Source organism: Botryllus schlosseri, chromosome 7, assembly GCF_051294905.1.
Source record: "Botryllus schlosseri isolate E-star chromosome 7, Bs_hap1, whole genome shotgun sequence".
NCBI classification, from domain to species: domain Eukaryota; kingdom Metazoa; phylum Chordata; class Ascidiacea; order Stolidobranchia; family Styelidae; genus Botryllus; species Botryllus schlosseri.
The window spans coordinates 5,719,787-5,739,817 of NC_137242.1; the positions used below are offsets into that span (position 1 = coordinate 5,719,787).

General features: G+C 39.8%; 1 protein-coding gene across 1 annotated transcript; it reads left to right on the top strand.

The window, feature by feature from the left end:
• Positions 1-4,814: 4,814 nt before the first annotated feature.
• On the top strand, positions 4,815-19,427 carry LOC145443639 (fibrinogen-like protein A). The gene is made up of 9 exons (XM_080321575.1): positions 4,815-6,614; positions 7,119-7,181; positions 7,375-7,437; positions 9,867-9,929; positions 12,683-12,745; positions 15,769-15,923; positions 15,983-16,079; positions 17,543-17,639; positions 18,777-19,427. Exons 1-9 carry the CDS (start codon positions 6,341-6,343, stop codon positions 19,084-19,086), a joined length of 1,185 nt encoding a protein of 394 aa, XP_080177701.1. The 5' UTR covers positions 4,815-6,340; the 3' UTR covers positions 19,087-19,427.
• The last annotated feature ends 604 nt before the right edge of the window (positions 19,428-20,031 follow it).

A 20,031-nucleotide genomic window follows, 5' to 3' on the forward strand; every position in this document is an offset into this window, starting at 1 on the left:
AAATGTAATTGTACATGCAATAATACAAAGCTTATTTTCTTGGTCGCCGCCTTCCGAGCAGTGTGCGTGCAGCTTAAATAACCTTTATGTTGAGCGAAGCTTGCAGTTTTTCTGAACTTTGCTCTCCCTTGACCAAGTGTTTTTCGTGTTTGTGTCATAAGACCGACTTTTGTTAAAATTCTTAATCTCGGCGACATGCTCGGCAAAACTGGAAGGACGGGTTTACCCCTGACTCCAGTATAGTGTATTTAGTTTTCTAAATTCTAAACCTAATCCTTCCTTGAATTTAGGTTTTCGGCTTTCATTTTTTGGCATGACCGTAAATCCTTTATGTGTGCTGATAGATATAATGAGTCATATAGTAATCGCAAGCACTGATTGACTTGTTTTACGAATTAGGTATTTGGAAACATATCACGTAATAAATTGAAACTCCTACCGTATAATGCGTAATTTGGCAATGGCAACAAGGTAGGTTTGGACTAAACTATATGGAAATAGCGATTTTTTGTGGAATCAATTGCTACTCATACTTTGCCACGTTGCCTTTATTTTGAATCTGGACTACGCATGTCAGGTATGTAGGCATAGCGTTATAATGGCATATTAATGAACAGGCTTCAAAGTAAACGAATTTCCTGTTCATTTGATACAGCCAGTTTTAGTCATTCAAAAAGCAACTTTTATGTTTTGAATTCCGAGCAACCTTTCGCGGGCCGCACAGAATAGCTTCGCGGGCCGCACTTTGCCCAGGTCTGATTTTGTCTATTGATACGACAATGAGCTTTATTGCGGAGTGCGGAGTGCTGTTATCCACAAGCTCATTTGCTCTTATTACATGGAATTCACACTGGTGCGACAAAAGATATCGCCTCTAGTCTGGGAAATATATTTTATTGTATTTTACCTGTTTGGCAATTCATTTTTAGTGCTGAAAGTATTCATATGCGATGTATATCACTATCGTTTTCACGGGGCTCTTTCAATGTAATACCAGCTTATCAGTGTCATATTATTTTTTCATATACTAGCAATTTCATCACCCAAACAAACAAAGGTATTTTTGAACAACCGTAATGTGCATTTTTGCAAGCTGCAGGGACCAGGTTGGTTGGAATGGATCTCTTCTTATTTTTGTAACTGGCGTATGTTATCAAGAGAAAATAGCGGAACAGAGTGTTTCAGAGTATATATAAATCGACAGATATACGACGATGCATGTTGCTAGGTGAGATTGTTTTCAATTTGACTGCTTAGGACATATGCATGTGTTAATGTTAATTGTATTTACTTTTTTCGATAGAAATCACGCACCAACTATGCGTGATTTTTTGTGCCCAAAGGGAATAAGTGGCCATATATTTCCATCCGTCCTGTAGCACGATCTCCGGGGGGCGGCCACACCAACTGCATGAAATGAATTATACTATAATGAACGTATTATATTTCCAATAAAACTCTCTAAATTCCACTCTCAATTTCCACACTCGACGAGTCAACTTCGATCTCCTCCTATAATGATGAAGTATTATGTAATGTATTTTATATTCGCGAGATTTCGTTGTGCTTTTAATTTTTCAATTAGTAATAAATTTTTTGGGTACAAATAATTGGCAATATTGTCTTGAGGCGAAAAAAATTATTCGTACCATTGACGTGGCGTGCAGGATGAACTTGCAAATATGAGCAAATGTGAAATATGTGCTCTTAATAGAATCTTGCTTGAAGAGTATATACAAAATAACTATATATTTATCAGCTTTCACATATTTGGAATCGACACGGCCTCGAGCAAAATAAAGTGATTCAACGATTTACTGGCGGCTACATAAATTATTTTATGTGTCGTTAGATTCCAAATAGGACTTCATCTGAAGTTGGCATTCGTCAGTGTGCAATGTCGTAGAAATTCAGTGGCAGAGAAATAGCGTTATTAGGGCTTTTAGCTGGTGTCGGGTATTGCTAGTTTTACATTGGGCGTGCAAAGCGATTTTGTTATCTTGCAATAAAAGTAGTTATCAAGTACAAGAAGTTGTTTTCTAATGAAAATGGACTCTGCAATGTAACTTCGATTGAACCTTAAGAGGCGTGTGCAATTGTGTAAGTTGTACATGTTGGCACGAGCAGAGTTATTGGCTGAATGCTATTACAGAGTGATCAAAAGTGACGGTTGCACAGCATTACCACAATACATTATTCATCCAATGTGTCATGGTTTTCCAACGTAGCTTTGAAACCAAGCATTTACGGTTCGGAAATCCAAATACTGATGGAATTAGTCTAGACTGAAGCAGTGGTTATCAATTTGTTAGACCTCGCCTACCGGCAAAACTTTAAAGCAAATGTTGCGGACCGGTCAACCTTCAGAAATATGATTTACACTAAATGTAATGTCGACAAATTTATGCAATTCAAATGCAATACCGAAAATTTCATTTAATGCTTCCTTTGAATATTACATATCTGTAAGCTAAGACCATTACCCCATTACCTTGACTGTGATTGTTCGGTACTTTTGAAAGAAATGCGACTTTGCTGTTTCCTTTAGTTTCGTACAACACTTGTAGCATTGCTACGTACGCTTAAAGTAAAACATGAGCTGTCTATTACGACACCATACAGAAAACTCGATCCCAACTCCTAAATCAAATTACAATCTGATTGTTTGATTTCTCTAATTAATGGACAAGCGTCCTAATCCTTGCATTTTGGAATTGATTACAAAATCCTATTATATTTAGCGGACCGGCATAAGACTTGCAACGGACTGGCAGTAGAGAAACACTGGTCTAGACAGTCGGCATTGACCAATAATATGAAAGATTCTAATTCACGAAGAGAGCTTTCACGAACTAGAGTTCCTGAGCCTATCTTTTGATACGAGACAAGTAATTCGAATGCCACTTGCAGTATTCTTGTTCTCCATTGACATTCACGAAAAACGGGTAATGCAATGCCTTCTGCGTGTCCGTGTTAGCGATACGGACACACTAGGGTGGTCCTTAAAAATCCAATTTTGGAAAGTTGTTGGTCTGACCCTGCCAAAATGTTCCTTTGGGTTAAGAAACACACTGTGCAAAATTTTAGTGATAATCATTAATGTTTAGAGGTGGCTCAATGGGTCCGAAATTTTACCTATATCAGCTATGGAGCATATATAGTAAATTTATAGTTGTTATTGGGTCAACGCTGGAAAGCGTGGATTACCTCGTCTGGTTAATAGCTGATCATTGGTGGGGGTACCATGATAACCAATATCATTTTATATTGCCAAGTAAGCTGTTTGATTGTGTTGGGGCACATTTTGTTGAAGTCAGCAACCACCCCAAATGCAAACTGCAGGTGCTCCTCGTTTTTTTTTTTGTGAGATGGGCATAAACATTAATTTTCGAACATTCCGCTATATTTACTGTCATTGACATTTTGATCATCCGAGAATTGTGCCCTGTGATTCCGAAAGTAAACTGCTATAAGCATATGCCACATCTCGACCTAATCTACTTTGATTAAATTTTAATACGGTAAATCGTCATGAAAACAGCGTGAAACATCCCCTTAATCACGGTAACTAAATATGTATTAGAAAATCGCACCTCCTTATAGTGTCATTAAGAGGGCGATTTTCTTTTTGAAATTGCAAAAAAAAAGTCAAAATTTTGTCAGTATTGTAGCGTTCGGTCACAAAATTGACAAAATTGTTTACAAAGTCGAATTTTGTTTTGCAACTGCATTTCATTTGTATCGTAGATGTTTGCACTGTCGGCGAACTGATCATTCGACATTTTACATCTCGTAGCATACTTATAGCATACTTATAGGCCTACCGTTGTAGACGACCCATTGCCTGCTAATTGTGAATCGGTCTAATGAAACAAATAGGTTGACATTAGGGATGGTGTGAACGTGAGGTTCACGTTCGCGTTCTGTGTGTGAACCTCGGAAATTTAGAGGTTCGCGTTCACAACAGAACCTTGGTAGGTTCTGCACTGTGAACCTTTTTCATATATTACAGTTTTCACTTCATTATAAAAGATCTTTGGTTCAAATTTATTGCATTTCAACTGCGGGCCACTCTATGCATGGCGTTGGCAGCATTAAAAATCTACAGTAAACGAGCATGCACCTTGACAATCTCAAAAGTTTTACTTGCTTTGTTACAAAAGTTTGCTTGAAATATCCAGCATTCTGTTTTTGAGTATTTAGTGACTCTCTGCTGTGAGCTTGACCCGCAATCACACAACATCACTAGCGAAACACGTGGTCAAGGAATGATGCTTATTCAACCAAATAATGAGATTGATATCGTTTTCTGATGTAAAAAATCTAGCAGGCCGACGGGGTGAATCTTGGCTCCATATCTTCACTGCATCATTAAAACCGAATCCATGCGATTGAGGTGTTGGCTACTGCTGTATAACTTGTTAATGGGGTAATATCGGTAGCAAGTCTAGAAACCCGTTTTACACTCTGCTCAGTATCAATAGCAATACTCAGACGCCGAATACATTGTTCCGTCTGGCCTAGACCGTTAAAGCGTAAGCTTATATTCACTGGCAGGTCCTCGTCGAAATTTAGCGATGTTTAAAACGCCAATTTGTACTTATGCATTGTGGCATTATGTGGTCCGAGCCGACGCTAGGTATCGTGTGTACATTAATATAGGGTATCACTTCATTGAAGATAGGGTTGTAATTAGCAATATGACGTCGCGTGACGTCATGAGGTTCACGTTCGCGTTCACACAGAACCTTTCAGAAAGGTTCGCGTTCACACGAACCTGAACCTTTCAGAGGTTCACACCATCCCTAGTTGACATGGTATTATGCTCAACGTACCGCAATATCCTAACTGAAGCAAGGCTGCCTGCGAATTGGTTCTTATATCAAGAAGCGCATGATGGAAAGTTTGTGATGTAGACAACATTGTCGAAATCGTATAGGCCTACATGAGGGATTCGATTCTGAATTATTGTTGGGTAAAGTATTCATCTCGAGTCGAATACTGCTCTTTATAACTAGGGCTTTACAAAATTGAGTACCAGAGAGATTCGATTTTGAATTGAGTATGACATGGAAAATACAATTATGCCCACCTTATGCGACCACAAAAATCTCACTATGAAAGTGAAATTGACTTGTGACTCGGTACCTCGAGACCTGCTTACAACATTCACCCAGCCCTATACTCAACATATTTCCGAACGGATTAGTGGTGCTTCTAGCGACCCATTATTGAGTTGATGCGAGATATGATGCATTATCTTGATTGGCATGGTTGTCAGTCCTCCCATGCTCTTCCATTGATTTTATTATGATTGAACATTATAAAAATAAAATCAAGATTTGATTATTTCTTCGATTAAAAGCGATTTTAATAAGAGGCAAAATGATTTTCAACAGAACCATAGTTATGCTCAACGTACCGTGATATACTAACTGAAGCAAGATTGTGTGGGCATGGCATTGTTTCTTATATCAAAAAGCGCATGATGAAAAATTCTGATGTAGACCAGTGTTTCTCAAGATTTTTGACCTTGCACACAGGTAATGTTCTCTCTAAGCTGCGCGCGCGCACAGGAAAATGTGGGGCGCGCACACAAAAAAGCCGAAGTGACGACCTTTTTTGTTAGTCGTTACGCACTGTTGTCCAAGGGACCGCGCAGTGAGTTGGTGAGTGCGCGCAGACTCGTGAAAAATTAGAGGGAACATTGCCCACATGTAAAATTTCAAAACAAATGTCGCGGACCGGTAAACCTTCAAAAATCAAAATTAACCCTAAATTCAATCACGACGAATGTATGCAGCTCAAATCTAATATTTTAATCTTCATTTAATGCTGCCTTCTTGGCAGTGCATATTTATGCGTGACTCTGTTGAAGTTTACGCAAGGTGAAGCTCGCGGAGTCCTGTTAAAGACCATTAGCTGGATCGTGATTTTTCGGTATCCTTTGAAAGGATTGAGATGCTGCTTGCCAGACCCTATGATACTGCTAGTATCGCTTAATTGCAATGTCGTAATTTAACGGTGTTTCTTTAAAAGTCTGCCACAGCTTTCACATAACTTGTCCAAAACGAGTTTCAGGCTACTTTTAAACAGTTTCGTACAACACTTGCGCAAATGTGACATACGTCCAAGGTAGACCATGAAATCTCTCCTACGACACAATGCAGTTTTCAAGTCAAAAATATTTTTTAGGCCAAACCGCTTCGTAAGGACAGACAGTTCCAACCAGAAATGAAAATAAGTAGTACAATTCTAACATTATGCGCTAAAATGCCTTATTAACATACATGGGGGCAATATTTTGTCAAAATTAAGTTTTTTAACCTCAAAACATATCATGCCAACGCTGACAACTTTGACCACCACTGCCGAAATGAGGATATCGAATGGAATAATCGTGTCATGCATACTGGCGATCATTTCTGCTGCGGTTCAACACGAGGAAATGCGGTGCAAGGCACGTCCAGGATGTCATCTGGCTAAATGCGATCCCGGACTGATGTCTCCGAGTTTGAACGCGAATGAATATCCAGTTACTTGCGTGAGGACATCCGTCCAAGACGGGGAGGAATACAACGAATTGAAAAGGGAAATGCAAGTTTTACAAGCAGGTAGTTCCATTGTGTGCATTTGTATGTATGTTTGTTGTTTGTTTGTTCGTGGTATTCGTGGTGTTTGTCAACTATAATGGTCATATACTTAATATTTTTGATTCCGTAGCTGCCGATTTGTAGCACTTGTTCTAGGCTTTTTGAATACACGGCTAACGCGGATGAGATGGCGAACCTCCAAAACTTATAGGTAGGAATTTGGGAGTCGACCTAGGTCGGACTTGAATCCCCAACCCATTGGTGTTGTAGCTGTGGATTATACCACTGCGCGTGTACGTACATATGTCTACATCAGTGACAATTAACCGTTATAACCCGGGAAACATTTACGCTAATCTCCATGCCTTCGAATGCCTCCATTTTCGCCTAGTCACATCAAATCAACCACAATACAGCCAATCAAATATAACATCCTTGGATTAGACAAATGATGTTATAATTAACTGAAGATAAGGTCATTTGAACGGTATTTATGTCGTGACTAGCATTATTTTTTCATCACAGCATTTGCATTATTAAATGATAAAAAGATGAGATTGGAAGGAAATGATGCTGCTCAGTCAAAAGGTACGGATCATTACCTTGCCTTTTCGAAATTACAATTGAACAAGTATCCTATACGAAGGCAGTGATAGTATAAGTGCTTGGGAAGTGTAGTTTCGTTCATGCTTATCGCTAACGCTGCACGATATATCAATTCGTACAATCGATGCAGGTATAGTTACTAACAATCCGCTAAAGTCTCGACAATGCTTCTCAGATATCAGATCTCTCACGACAAGGATGAGCACGCTTGAGAACGAAAATAAGAAAACAACCTCAGGTGATATATTACTTTGTGATGTCATGATCAGATTGGTAATATTGAAATATTCAGAAATAGTCAATGATGTAGGCTACTCTAATTTGTATGGGGACTCTTTGGAAGTAGGATGCATCTGTCTACAGCAGGGGTGGGCAAATTACGGCAGCGAGAGAGAGAGTCTTTATTTTCATCCAACCATAATACATAAAACCGATGGCAATGATGATGGTACAGAAAATATGCATGCACAGTATTCGGTATCAGATAGGGATGATCGACAAGACGGTGAAGGTCAACTATTAGTCTGATCCCACCCGTATCAAACAGGTACACTTGACTCTATACAGTGGCTGTAAAAATGTTAGTAAAAAAGGAAAATAAAAAGAAAAGTAAACGATGGTAGCAATTGATCAATGAAGCAATGTCTGGGTAAGGTAGGACAAGTGTTAATATAACGACGGTCCGCAACACTATTTTTCGTGGCCCCAAAAGCAACAAGAAACGTTTCAAAAATATTAATAAAATGCGTACTAAAAATATTATTATTGCAACGACTTGACTAAACTTTTTCCTGATATATTTCACCATGACAATACCGAGTTATAGTCTTACTGGATTGTTTATTTTTCTATGTAACTTCTAGCGCAATAGCCAGACCTCAAGGCGCGATCATTACGAAAGGTTTCCATTGCTAAACATCATAGAAAGTCGAAACGGAAATGACATAATTAGGTTCACGAGTGTGATTTTAAATCGGCAACTCCACGATGCATATTACTTTTAGTGCTGCGCTGCACTGCACGGCACAAATGATTCGCGCGTGTGTTAAGTAGATTCGTCCTCAATACGTGTAGAAGTATTTTATATTTATGTTATCAAGATATTGTAGAAGCGTATTTAAAGGTAATATGGTTATTCGGGTTGTTCAAAACTAACTTTTTCCCAGATTCCGCGGATTCACTGATTAAATTGGTAGGTTGCCTAAAATAGGCTGCACACCAAATTTGGCTCAATTCCAACCAGCAGAAGCCGCGGCAGAGCGAATTGAAACTTTTGAATTTATTTAAAAATTTTACCGTCAACCCAATGAAATTGTAAGTTGTCTTGAGTTAACACCTACAGTCACGTATCCACCATAGTTACCCCTAATTCAGAGATATTCTGTAATCGGGGCAATGACCGATATCAGTCGCAATCTAGCATCATTGTATGGATGATACGACGCAACTATGACGTTGGAAATCGTGATATAATTAGGATCTTTTGAATATGTGACTGGCGGTACTAAACTTTATTATTATTGCTTTTAGAACTACATTCATTGCAGTAGAATTTATCAACTCGGAGACTTTTCGTCTGCCCTTATCAAGAGTTACCGGCACAATAATAAGCATATAGAACAGTGTTTCTCAAACTGGGGTACGCGGTCCTTTTGGGGTCCGCGAAACAATATTTAGGACCGCAAAGCACGTTCCAAACTATTCTCACGCTCCAGAAAATAACAAATTTCTAACATATAAAAAATTTCAGGCAACTTATTCTTCAAACCAAAACTCAAACTATGTATGAATTTGAAACAGTTTAATGGGATTCACGATATTAGGGCCGTTTTGGCAAAAACGTAACCAAACATTGCTTAGCTGGTCACAGCTCGGCGTCAGTTAAACCCGTCACATTGACACCATAATATCCGATGTGTTGTTTTGTTTTGATTTTGTAAGGGACCATGAGTCAGTAAAAATATTGCCAACCGTTTCATGAATTTTGTTGGAAAATTTTGAAAACCTGTGATATAGAAAGAGGTTCAATCGAAAACCAAATTGGCGAAGTATGGCGCAACGATGCAACACTAAAAAGGAATGCTATGCATAACCAGCGGTAACGGTAGTCATAACAAAGAGACGAGACACATCAGACACACACCAGACACCCAAGACAAATTTCTGACGTTCACACACCGAACACGAACGCGAAACTCAGATCCTTACCATCTCTGGTAGCTAAATATATATATAGGTATTTCATCACTATGAATGACATTGTCAAAGTCATATTTAGCTTTACGAATTATGAAATAGAACGGAAAGGTGCCGGAAGTAGCAATCGCCTCCTACATCCAGCTTTCGAGATAAATATTCAACAGTACCCATGATATTTGAAAATGGTAGTTTGATGCATATTGCAGCCACCATCTGATATCTCGCATAGACCAGTAACTTCATGTTTATACCGATAACTTGCGCAAGATCTGCAATATCGATTCGATTAGCAACTGTTATGTCGTGACGCAAAAGACCATAGTTGTTACATGCGTCACTAAAATTGCTTTTAAATATAATAACAATATTAATAATAATTTGCAAAGCAAACATGATTTTAATTTCTGCTACACCTATCAACTACATTGTAAATGATCAGGACAATGCTAACAATTTTATTATTTCTAGAAATGGAAGCTCTGAAGACCCAATTATCTAAATCAGACGAAAGCAATAAAGCACTCTTGAAGGGTATGGTACTTTTGAAATAGGGGCCCATTATCATCATTTCTCTTTTTCACAAAGAGGATTCCATCAATCAGGATATATTTCTGTTATATCTTAGCCGTAAACCACACCACACTACTTTGAATATGCGTCACTCAAGCTTTAAAAAATTCCTACCCTCCTCAGCAATGCGATATAAATATCATATGATCTCAAATTTAAATTGAAAGCGTGAAAAACTTTTTTGCTGCAGCCATTCCCCTATTGTTGTTTGTGGTATTCATGGTGTTTGTCGACTACTATGGTCATTTACACAAGGCCGATAGTTATTATTTTTGATACCGTATCTGCCGACTTCTAGCACGACCCACTTCTAGGCTTTTTGTAAGACACCGCTTCCTCCGTTGCCCTTGGAAAGCCACTGTTCTGGAATTGCAGGTACCAAATTGTAACGGGATGTACCATTCTACTCCATCTATCTCTGTTCTATTGAAGTCACGCGTAATCTATTATTAATCCTTCGCGAAATTTCGGACATGCATTTCTTTAAGGTTGCACCTGCAACATATATGTATAATCGCCATACTGGTCGAGGTTCTGTTGCATGCTATATCGTTCCGTAAAATGGCTTCTGATGTAAAACATTTAAGCAAGATCGGAAATTCTCAAAGATATATCGACCATAAATAATGCAAAGAGGGCCCCTATAACGGCTAGACCAGACCTGGGCAAAGTGCAGCCCGCAGGCCAAATGCGGCCCGCGAAGCTATTCTGTGCGGCCCGCGAAAGGTTGCTTGGAATTCAAAACATAAAACTTGCTTTTTAAATGAGCATAACCATAGGCTGTATCAACTCAACAGGAAATTCTTTGCCTTTGAATTCTGTTCATTAATATGCCTCGCATGCGTAATCCATATTCAAAATAAAGGCAATGTGGCAAAGTATGAGTAGCAATTAAAGTTACAAGAAATCACTCTTCCCATATATAGTTTAGTTCAAACCTTCTCTGTTGACATTGTCACATTACGCATTATACGGTATGTGTTTCAAATTGTTACGTAAGACCTTGATAGCTTTCACACTCTATTTAACGTCCACTTGCCAATTAGTATAACTTTATTAGTGAGATGAGCTTTCGGAGCGGCGCTACCAAGGCCTATCGGCGCAACAAAGCATTAAATTTGTTATGTGATACGTTTCCGAATCCCTAATTCGTAAAACAAGTCAACCAGTGCTCGCATAAAGGTTTAACGGGCATGCCAAAAAAGAATGCCGAATATTGAAATTCAAAGAAGGTTTAAACTTTAGACTTTCGAGCACTAAATATTTGTATATTGCAGTCAGGGGTAAACCCGTACTTTCAGTTTTAGTCGAGCAAGTCGATGATATTAAGGTCAAAGGAGGGCGAAGTTCAGAAAAACTGCAAGCTTCACTCAACATCAAGGCTAATAAAGCTGCACACGGCTCGGAAGGCAGCGATCTAGAAAAAGCTCTGTACTATTGTGTATACATTTAAGTGCAGTGGTTCTCGAACAAGCATCAGAAGAGAGGCGCGAAGCCCAAGTTTATTGAAAAATTTTTCGCGCCCTGCGCGATTAACCTCACGCTTACGGTTATTGCTATGTGCATTGTCCGACTGTAATATGTCAGAATTCATTCATCAACAGCCATAAACTTCCATGCCATCAAATTCCTTCCGCTGGGATTGCTTGCATCAATGTAATTTGAAAATAAAATTAATATACGCAGGAGAATATAGCTAAAATGTTTTACTCGGCGCGCCAATGTATTTTCTACTTCTCATTTGGCCCGCGGAGGAAAATAATTGCCCACCCCTGGGCTAGTCAACATGATGGCGCGTGGTCACAATAGCATTGAGATTGCTAGAGTGGAATGCTACCTTTCGCGAAGATCTTTTCGCTGTAATTCGAGTATTACTTTGACTTTTTGGGTCTGACTGCCGCCGGAACTTTTCCATACGATCGACTTCAATTTCACCACGCATTTAGAGTGCGATGTACCCTCAATTTCAAATTAATGATTTGCTGCAATCTTCCCAGTACTGGTCCAATGAAAATCTGGATTAGCTATATATCCCGAGGTTTATGCTAGGGAATGCACGGCCCCGGCGCGAACGTCTGAATCTTGAGAATTTCAATATAGATATTGCTTACGCATATTTCTATTGAAATTCAATTCTCGATTTCTTGATTGCAGATCTAGCTTATAGTCACTAGTAGGCCTGTACCTTCTACTATTCAAATGAGGTGAATTCGATTTGACTCTAATTCAAGCAGCATCGCTTTAATCCAATTGATTTCACATCAACGTGCCCATAGCTATTCCAATTACTATAGTTTCCAGCTATCGGCTCGAAGCAAATAAAAAATTGTTGTTATTGTGCAGGTTCGCAAACTTTATTAACTCCTATATTGCTAAATTCGGTAAAATCCCAACCTATGGTATGCTACCGTTGTTCTTCTGAATGTCGAACATGAGTGCGCTGCTGGATTGGAGATACGTTATATTATCTGCGATAAGCAGGCCGAGTACACATGTCTTAAACCTGGCTCTTATTAAACGCTGATATTGGAGCCCAAAACACACAAAGAAACTGTCATAAATCTACAAATTACGGCATACAATCCGAACATGTCTGATTGAGAACACTTGTCCATGACTAATCAGTTTCAACATCGTCGACCGTGTCCAGGCAAGTATTCCAATTTGATAATGCGACACCTACAGTCTTACACGCGGTGTCCGTGTAATTTCAGAGTTGAACGATTTGAGGATCAAAACGAATGATTTGGAATCGCGCCTTGCAAAGCCAAACACAGGTATATATTCGGTAATTTTGTTTTATAATATATTATCAGTATTTAATCCACCAGCCCAACTGTTCAAACAGTCTAAATAGGCCTACTTCATTTCAGACTACTTCTGACCATGTTCAGGTTGACAACGTTTATTAAGCTTTCAAGGCCTTTGATCTACAAATCAATAGAATCATATGATTTCACCTGCACGCTCCCAAGGGGTTGTTAGCATCGGTATCAGTATTAGTTTATTTATTTTCATCATTTCAAAACATCACAAGACTGTGATACAATGGAAATATATAGGAACGTGTCGAAATGACTTGGATTAGTCGTTGGAATGAGACACCCACCTGGGCAATGTTCCCTCTATAGCTGCGCACGTGCGCAAATGCGCAGTGCTGAACCGGTCTCTGCGCACAGAAAATCTTAGCTGCGCACAAAAAATCCGAAGCGATGCCTTTTTTTCTTTTTTTAATTGTTGTTCTCCATGGGACCCGCGCAAGCGCGCAGACTCGTGAAAAATCAGAGGGAACATTGCCAGGGGCAAATAGCGTTATCGGTGAAGTTTGAAACCGAGGTACAAGTGCGGCCAGTAATGGTAAATATTGCGCTCTCTGAAGAAATGATAATTTGCAATGACGAGCGCCTCACGAAAGAGATCTTTCTTTTAGTACGGTCTCGTACGCGTGAGCGATACTGATATCATTTCAGTAGCCCAATATTTTCTGGGAATGGCGAAATAACATGGTTTAACTAAATAACAATGGGCTAGCGCGAAGTTAATCTGCTAGAAACTAACGAATAGTCTTCTCCGTGTGGCATGAACATTGCGTAGGATTTACTGCACCATTACATGCCGTGAATTTTCGAAGTCATCACTTTCATCAGGCAAATCTGATCACGTATGGTAAGATACGATAATATGCAAAATATGCAAGTACAAACACCAACATTGTCGAGAAATCCATCCCCTTGCAAACGTTGATCGGGAAATGCTGCAACTGTGCACTGTAGGGCGTTGAATTACATCAGCTTCTGAACAGCAAAAATTTTGATATTATTCAATTCGTTTGAACGGGAGTTTTCTGTCGATCAGGTAATACCTAGGATTACCACATTTTGGAAATCTGAAAAAGAGGACACTTTTGCAATACTGGAGGAAAATACTTAAAAATGGTGACTTGTTCCCACTTCGTAGTCGCAGGGACGTAACTGCCGCACTCCAAACCCCCCAATTTTGGGGGGGTAGCGAGCTCGAAGGGGGCACAAAATTATTTCGTGAATTAGCATAAATTACAGGGTATGTTTCAAAATTTCATGCATCGCCAAATATCTTGATTATTGGTTACTCTTCCCCCAATAAAAATACGCTGGATTTATAGAAATGGGCAGATCGGCGTTGGCCATTACCGCCACGACGCACTAAGACATATAAAGTTTTAGGCCATGTAACATGCGACTCAAAGAAGTGTGCCAGAACGATCGGCAGCGAGAAAACCTTGGCCATAAAGGACGGCCCTATGCTGACCGAAAACTTCGTTATATATACAGAATACATAGGTTTAATCGTCCATATAGGCGCCTAAATGACTGGCGTCGAATGTTCCTGTCTTGGCAATCTGAACCTCACAAGACAAATACCATCCCGCAGGAAAAAATTATATGCCATTTAAGAAATACCAATCCGAAATCGTGTGATCTTTCAGTTTAGTACGCTTGGGCGATTCTAAATTTTTTAATACAATATAAACAGGAGGTCACGAAATAACATCATGTAACGAAGTCATACCAACGGGTCCGCCCGCCCGAAGATGTTCAATTATTATTTACGGGCTCTGCAATTTCAAAGACACCTTACTCAGCTCTGCGGGTAAATCTGATTATACGTGAGCAGAGAGGACAAGGAATTGATAGCAGAAAATATGCATTTCCTGATCTTATTGACCGATTTTATCATGAATTATCCAAAATTTTCGCGCTTCGCGCTGGCTCACTATACAGTACAATTATAATTTCGTGGCAAAAACGAACAATGTCATGGGGGGGGGGGCAGTTTATCACCCTATGGGAGCCCAAGACTCAAGTTTATTTGGGGAGGGGGCTAGCGAAGATTTTTGGGGGAGGGGGGATAACGAAGTGCTGTTTCGTTGCTGCCAACGAGTATATACACCGGGAGATGTTAAATTATTATTGAGGGGTCCTACCTTTTCAAACACACCTCCCTCAGCTCTACCGGTATATCAGATTACGTGAGCAGAGAGAGGATAATGATAGCAATATATACACAATTCCCGATCATATTGACCGATCCAGTCATGAATTATAAAAATTTCTCGCGCTTCGCGCACTTAGGGGAAAAAAGTGTCTCACTAAACGTCGACCCAATGAAGCAGATAAATAGCGGTAAACAGCGTCTAGCCTGAGGGGGGTCTGGGGGGCTTCGCCCCCCAGAAGCTCGTCTTATCACCATATGGGGGGCCTGGTTGCGCACTGTTGTCCAAGGGCCTGCGCAGTGAGTTTGCATGTTTGCGCAGACTCGCGAAAAATTAGAGGGAACATTGTACCTGGGTCCACGCGATACAAACAACAGACATACACACTGGATGGATAAAAATAAGGGATTACATACGACGAGTGATGAAATGATAAACTAATAAATCCCTACCAAAGAGTTGGAGGTTTACCTCGGCTCCTCCTCGCCATATCAACCGTGTATGCGGTGTCTTATCGAAGCCTGCAAGTGGACCGTGCTACAAGTCGGCAACTTCGGAATAGAAATGAAGAAAATTGACCTGGAGTCAATGATCAGTCCACAAACTCCATAAATACCACAATTAACAACAGCAACTATAGTGATGAAAATGAATGACACGTGCGTCGGTAGGCGAGTTCGATATGTCAGATCTACGTAACGGTAATCTTGACAGCTGACTATTAACATAACTCTGAATAAAGCATGAATAGAAAAATCAAGGATAGATAGATTTTCATCGCCGCCATTAGTCATGTGATACTTATGAGACGAATTCTATGATTTCCAGCTCTTCAAATGATCACCAGAAGAAATTGTGATGGCACCCAATTGGAATCAGCATTAGCACTTAATGACTCTGGGGGTGTGTTTAATTTGGACATACCGAAAATCGGAATCACGAATGTATTCTGCGACTTTACTGACGATGGAGGAAACTGGACCGTGAATTGAATGCTTGAGTTCTGTTGAAAAAAATGAGATTTATTTCCATTTCCGTAAAGGTTTTCCAGCGAAGAATGAACGGAGACGTTGATTTCTACAGAAATTGGAAAGATTACGTAAAAGGATTCGGCGATTTGCAAGGAGATTACTGGATGGGTATGACTTTTTGTGTAAAACGTTTGAGGCATGTACATTAGGGCTGTTCAAAAATAACTTTTTTTCCTGAATCTTGCTGGTTACTTGATTAAATCGTTAGGTTGCCTTAAAAAACGACGCACACCAAATTTGAATTCATTCCGACAAATATTCGCGGTTTACGTAGAGTTTGAAAATTTTGGATTTGCCCATAAACGCAAAAAAAAAATTTCTCAAATTTTTTTGCCAACCCCATGAAATTGTTGGGCTGTCTTCAAAAACTATGCAAAACAAATTTGACTCAATTCCAAGCCGTAGAAGCGGAGTTATTCCAGTTTTTCGGTGATAATTCTTGGATTATCCACCAATCAAGGATAATCCCAGAATTATCGAATAGAAACTGAAATAACTCCGCTTCTACGGCTTGGAATTGAGTCAAATTTGTTTTGCATAGTTTTTGAAGACAGCCCAACAATTTCATGGGGTTGGCAGAAAAATTTGAAAAAAAATTTTTTTTGCGTTTTTGGGCAAATCCAAAATTTTCAAACTCTACGTAACCCGCGAATATTTGTCGGAATGAATTCAAATTTGGTATGCGTCGTTTTTTAAGGCAACCTAACGATTTAATCAAGTAACCAGCAAGATTCAGGAAAAAAAGTTATTTTTGAACAGCCCTAATGTACATTGTACAATCTCATGAATTTCGTCCAGCCCCCATCATGGCGAACAAGATTTAGAAGACGAAAATATTTTGGACGTAGGACGTAGTTTATTTTTGTCCTTGATGTTTTTGCGGCATATACACCGACTCATGATATACATACACACGATCTGCGCATATGCATACCATGAGTGCATGATGTGCATATGCCGCTGGACAAGGAAGTGCAGATATAGCCTTTACGACTTTCTAAGTCATGCACTACCCCTCCATGCTATCCCAGTAATGCATGAGCGCCAAGCAGGGAAGCCATGGATACCAGTGTTACTAATCAGGTCTTTGGTCTGACCCGGCCGGGAATCGAACCCACGACCTACCGACCAAGAAGCCGGACGCTTAACCATTACGCTATCTTGATCTTTTGTGATGTTTATTACGACACTTTATTCAAATAAATGTAAATCGAGTTATCGGCACTTGATTCCTCATACGACAATATCACAAACATTTTAACTGAAGATCATGTCACCAAGTTGCCACTATGACCCGATCGCGGAGATCATGAGCAATCACGCTATCTGAATAATATAAATACTTTCTTCTACGATCGCTGTCGAGTGAATATTCTACTCATGTACGAGTCAAAGTAGCCCAAAATGGACGATGACAACCATGGACTTTCCCAGGCTATCATTGGAAGAACCTGATACTTATACTCGACAAACGTTAAAGCGAAAAGTAAAGTATTTGGTTAATGCTGACCGTCTATAACGTATACCGAAGGATCGATCTAAATTGATGATAATAATCTTCTCCATTTCAGGCCTGGAAGCTCTGCACCAAATGACAAATGGACGCAATATGGAGATGAAAATCAAAATGATCACGAAAAAAGGAATTCATTGGATTTCTAAATACAGGTGAAGATCAATCGTTGTTTACTTTGTTCCATTTGACTTCTGACACGCCACAAAGTAGTCTGAAATTCCAATAACGGCTACAATTTTCGAAAAGTGCCTCCGATTGATAAGAGTTTATCATCTTCGTTAGGAAAAGGATCGCCGCAAACGTGTTATCTGAGTAAATTTTATGACCACTGTTTTTTCTTTGTAAAGAAAAGAAGAAAGCATAAGCCGTGAAAAAGAGTTATGGTAATTTTCATACTTAGATAGAACCGACTTCATGCCTTATGGAAATGAGAGATTTTCGGTCCTTAACGAGTCATGGTTGCATTTCAGAACGCCACCGCGAATGTGGCATAATCCTCGCTCAGTCCGTGTTAACTGGTTAACTATGTCCAAATGTCCGATAGACCCGTTTTTCTCAAGCTTTTTGACCTTGCGGATCGGTAAAATTTCAAAACAAATGTCGCGGACCGGTAAACCTTCAAATATCAAAATTAACCCTGAATTTAATCACGACAAATGTAATATCGTAAACTTCATTTATTGTTACCCTTTTGGGTGATTCTGCTGAGGTCTGCGCAAGCTGACACTCGCGAAGTCCTGTTATTAATTACTATTAACTTGATCGTGATGGATCGGTATCCTTTGAAAGGAATGAGATGCTGTTTGCCAGACCCTGTGATATTGCTGGTATCGCTTAATTGCAATGTCGGAATTTAAAGGCGTTTGTATAAAAGTCTTCAGCAGCTTTCGCATAACTTGTCCGAAACGAATTGTAGGCTACGGTACTCTTTAACAGCTTCGTACAACACTTGCACAATCGTGACATACGCCCAAAGTATACCAAGATATCCCTACTACGACATAATGCAGATATATACATTCCAAACCTCATACTCAATTTATAATTAGTAGTTTTATTTCTCTAATTAATGGACAAGCGTCCATCTTCTCCATTTTGGAATTGAGATATAAAATTTTGATACATGTCGCGGACCAGCAGGAAAGTTGCCACGTATCGGCACCGGTTCGCGATCCAGCGGTTGAGAACCACTGCTGTAAACTACCTATAACGTAGTGCAGACTTTATTACACGACGGTCAGTTGGCAAATTGTCCTGAGATCTCCTTCACAATCTCCTTTTACATGCAGTAACTTCCGCATCGGACCCGCATCCGACAATTACAGACTGAACGTATCCGGATACTCCGGGAATGCAACCGGCGATGGCTTCTCACATCATAACAATCGGCAATTCTCAGCGAAAGACGCAGATCACGATGCTTTGTCGTCAGTGAATTGCGCTTCTGACCTCGAAGCAGGCTGGTGGTATGGCTTCTGCAGCCTCGCCACCAGCAATCTGAATGGAAACCTCAACAAAACAGGCGTCAAGGGAATTTGGTGGAATAGTCCCTTCTACCTCTTGCGCTTCTCGGAGATGAAGTTTCGGAAAAGATTGTGAAAATACTCTTTAGCGAGCACTGGCGGTCGCGAAAACTGAAACTGAAATGACGTAAAAACGAGCAAAGTGACTTTGGTCAATGGTCGTCTGAGATGAAACATACTTTAATTGCCAAATTGCCACGATGCAAACATATTTTTTTTGTTTAGAGATGTCTTCTTATTGGGGTTTGTTAAATAAAAAATAAATAAAAAGTTGTAGCAGAATAAGGTCAAGCAGGCTTCGAAATGTTTATAAAAGATTTTGGATTTGAAGTGACAGAAAAAACGTTTCATCGTTCATTTATTAGGATAAGCTGCTCTTAGCAGAAAGCTTAATGAGTGTCATGTCAAATCAACACAAAGCATCTTCAAGCGTGTCGCGTACACGAATACCAGACTCCAGATCACTTTCAAAGCTGGTAGCTTCGATTTCGTCATCCACTACATCTGTAGGTGGCAACTCTGCGTAGTCCATGTTTTCTTCACGGAAGTTGTGCAAAGTGATGCATGATGCTATCTGCAACCGAGCATTCTCGGGCAAAGCATTACACCTCTTCAACAAACATCACCAACAGTGCTTCAGCCGACCAAATGCCTGCTTCACTACTCGTCTTGCAGAACATAACTTCTAAAAATATACTTTAGCTTATAACCCAGGCCTGGGCAAGTGCGGCCCGCGGGTCAAATGCGGCCCGCCGAGCGATTCTGTACGGCCCGCAAATGGTTGCTTGAAATTTGAAACATCAAACCTACTTTTTAATGTTGCTGCGTGGACTAAAACCATAGGATGTATAATCTGAACCGGAAATTCGTTTACTATCAACCCTGTTCATTTACATACCGTGATTACGCATTCTATACGTACGTCACATGCCCAGTCCATATTCAAAGTAAAGTCAATGTAGCAAATTATGCCGTTGGAATTTAAGTCACAAGAAGTCACCAAACCTTCTTTGTTGCCATT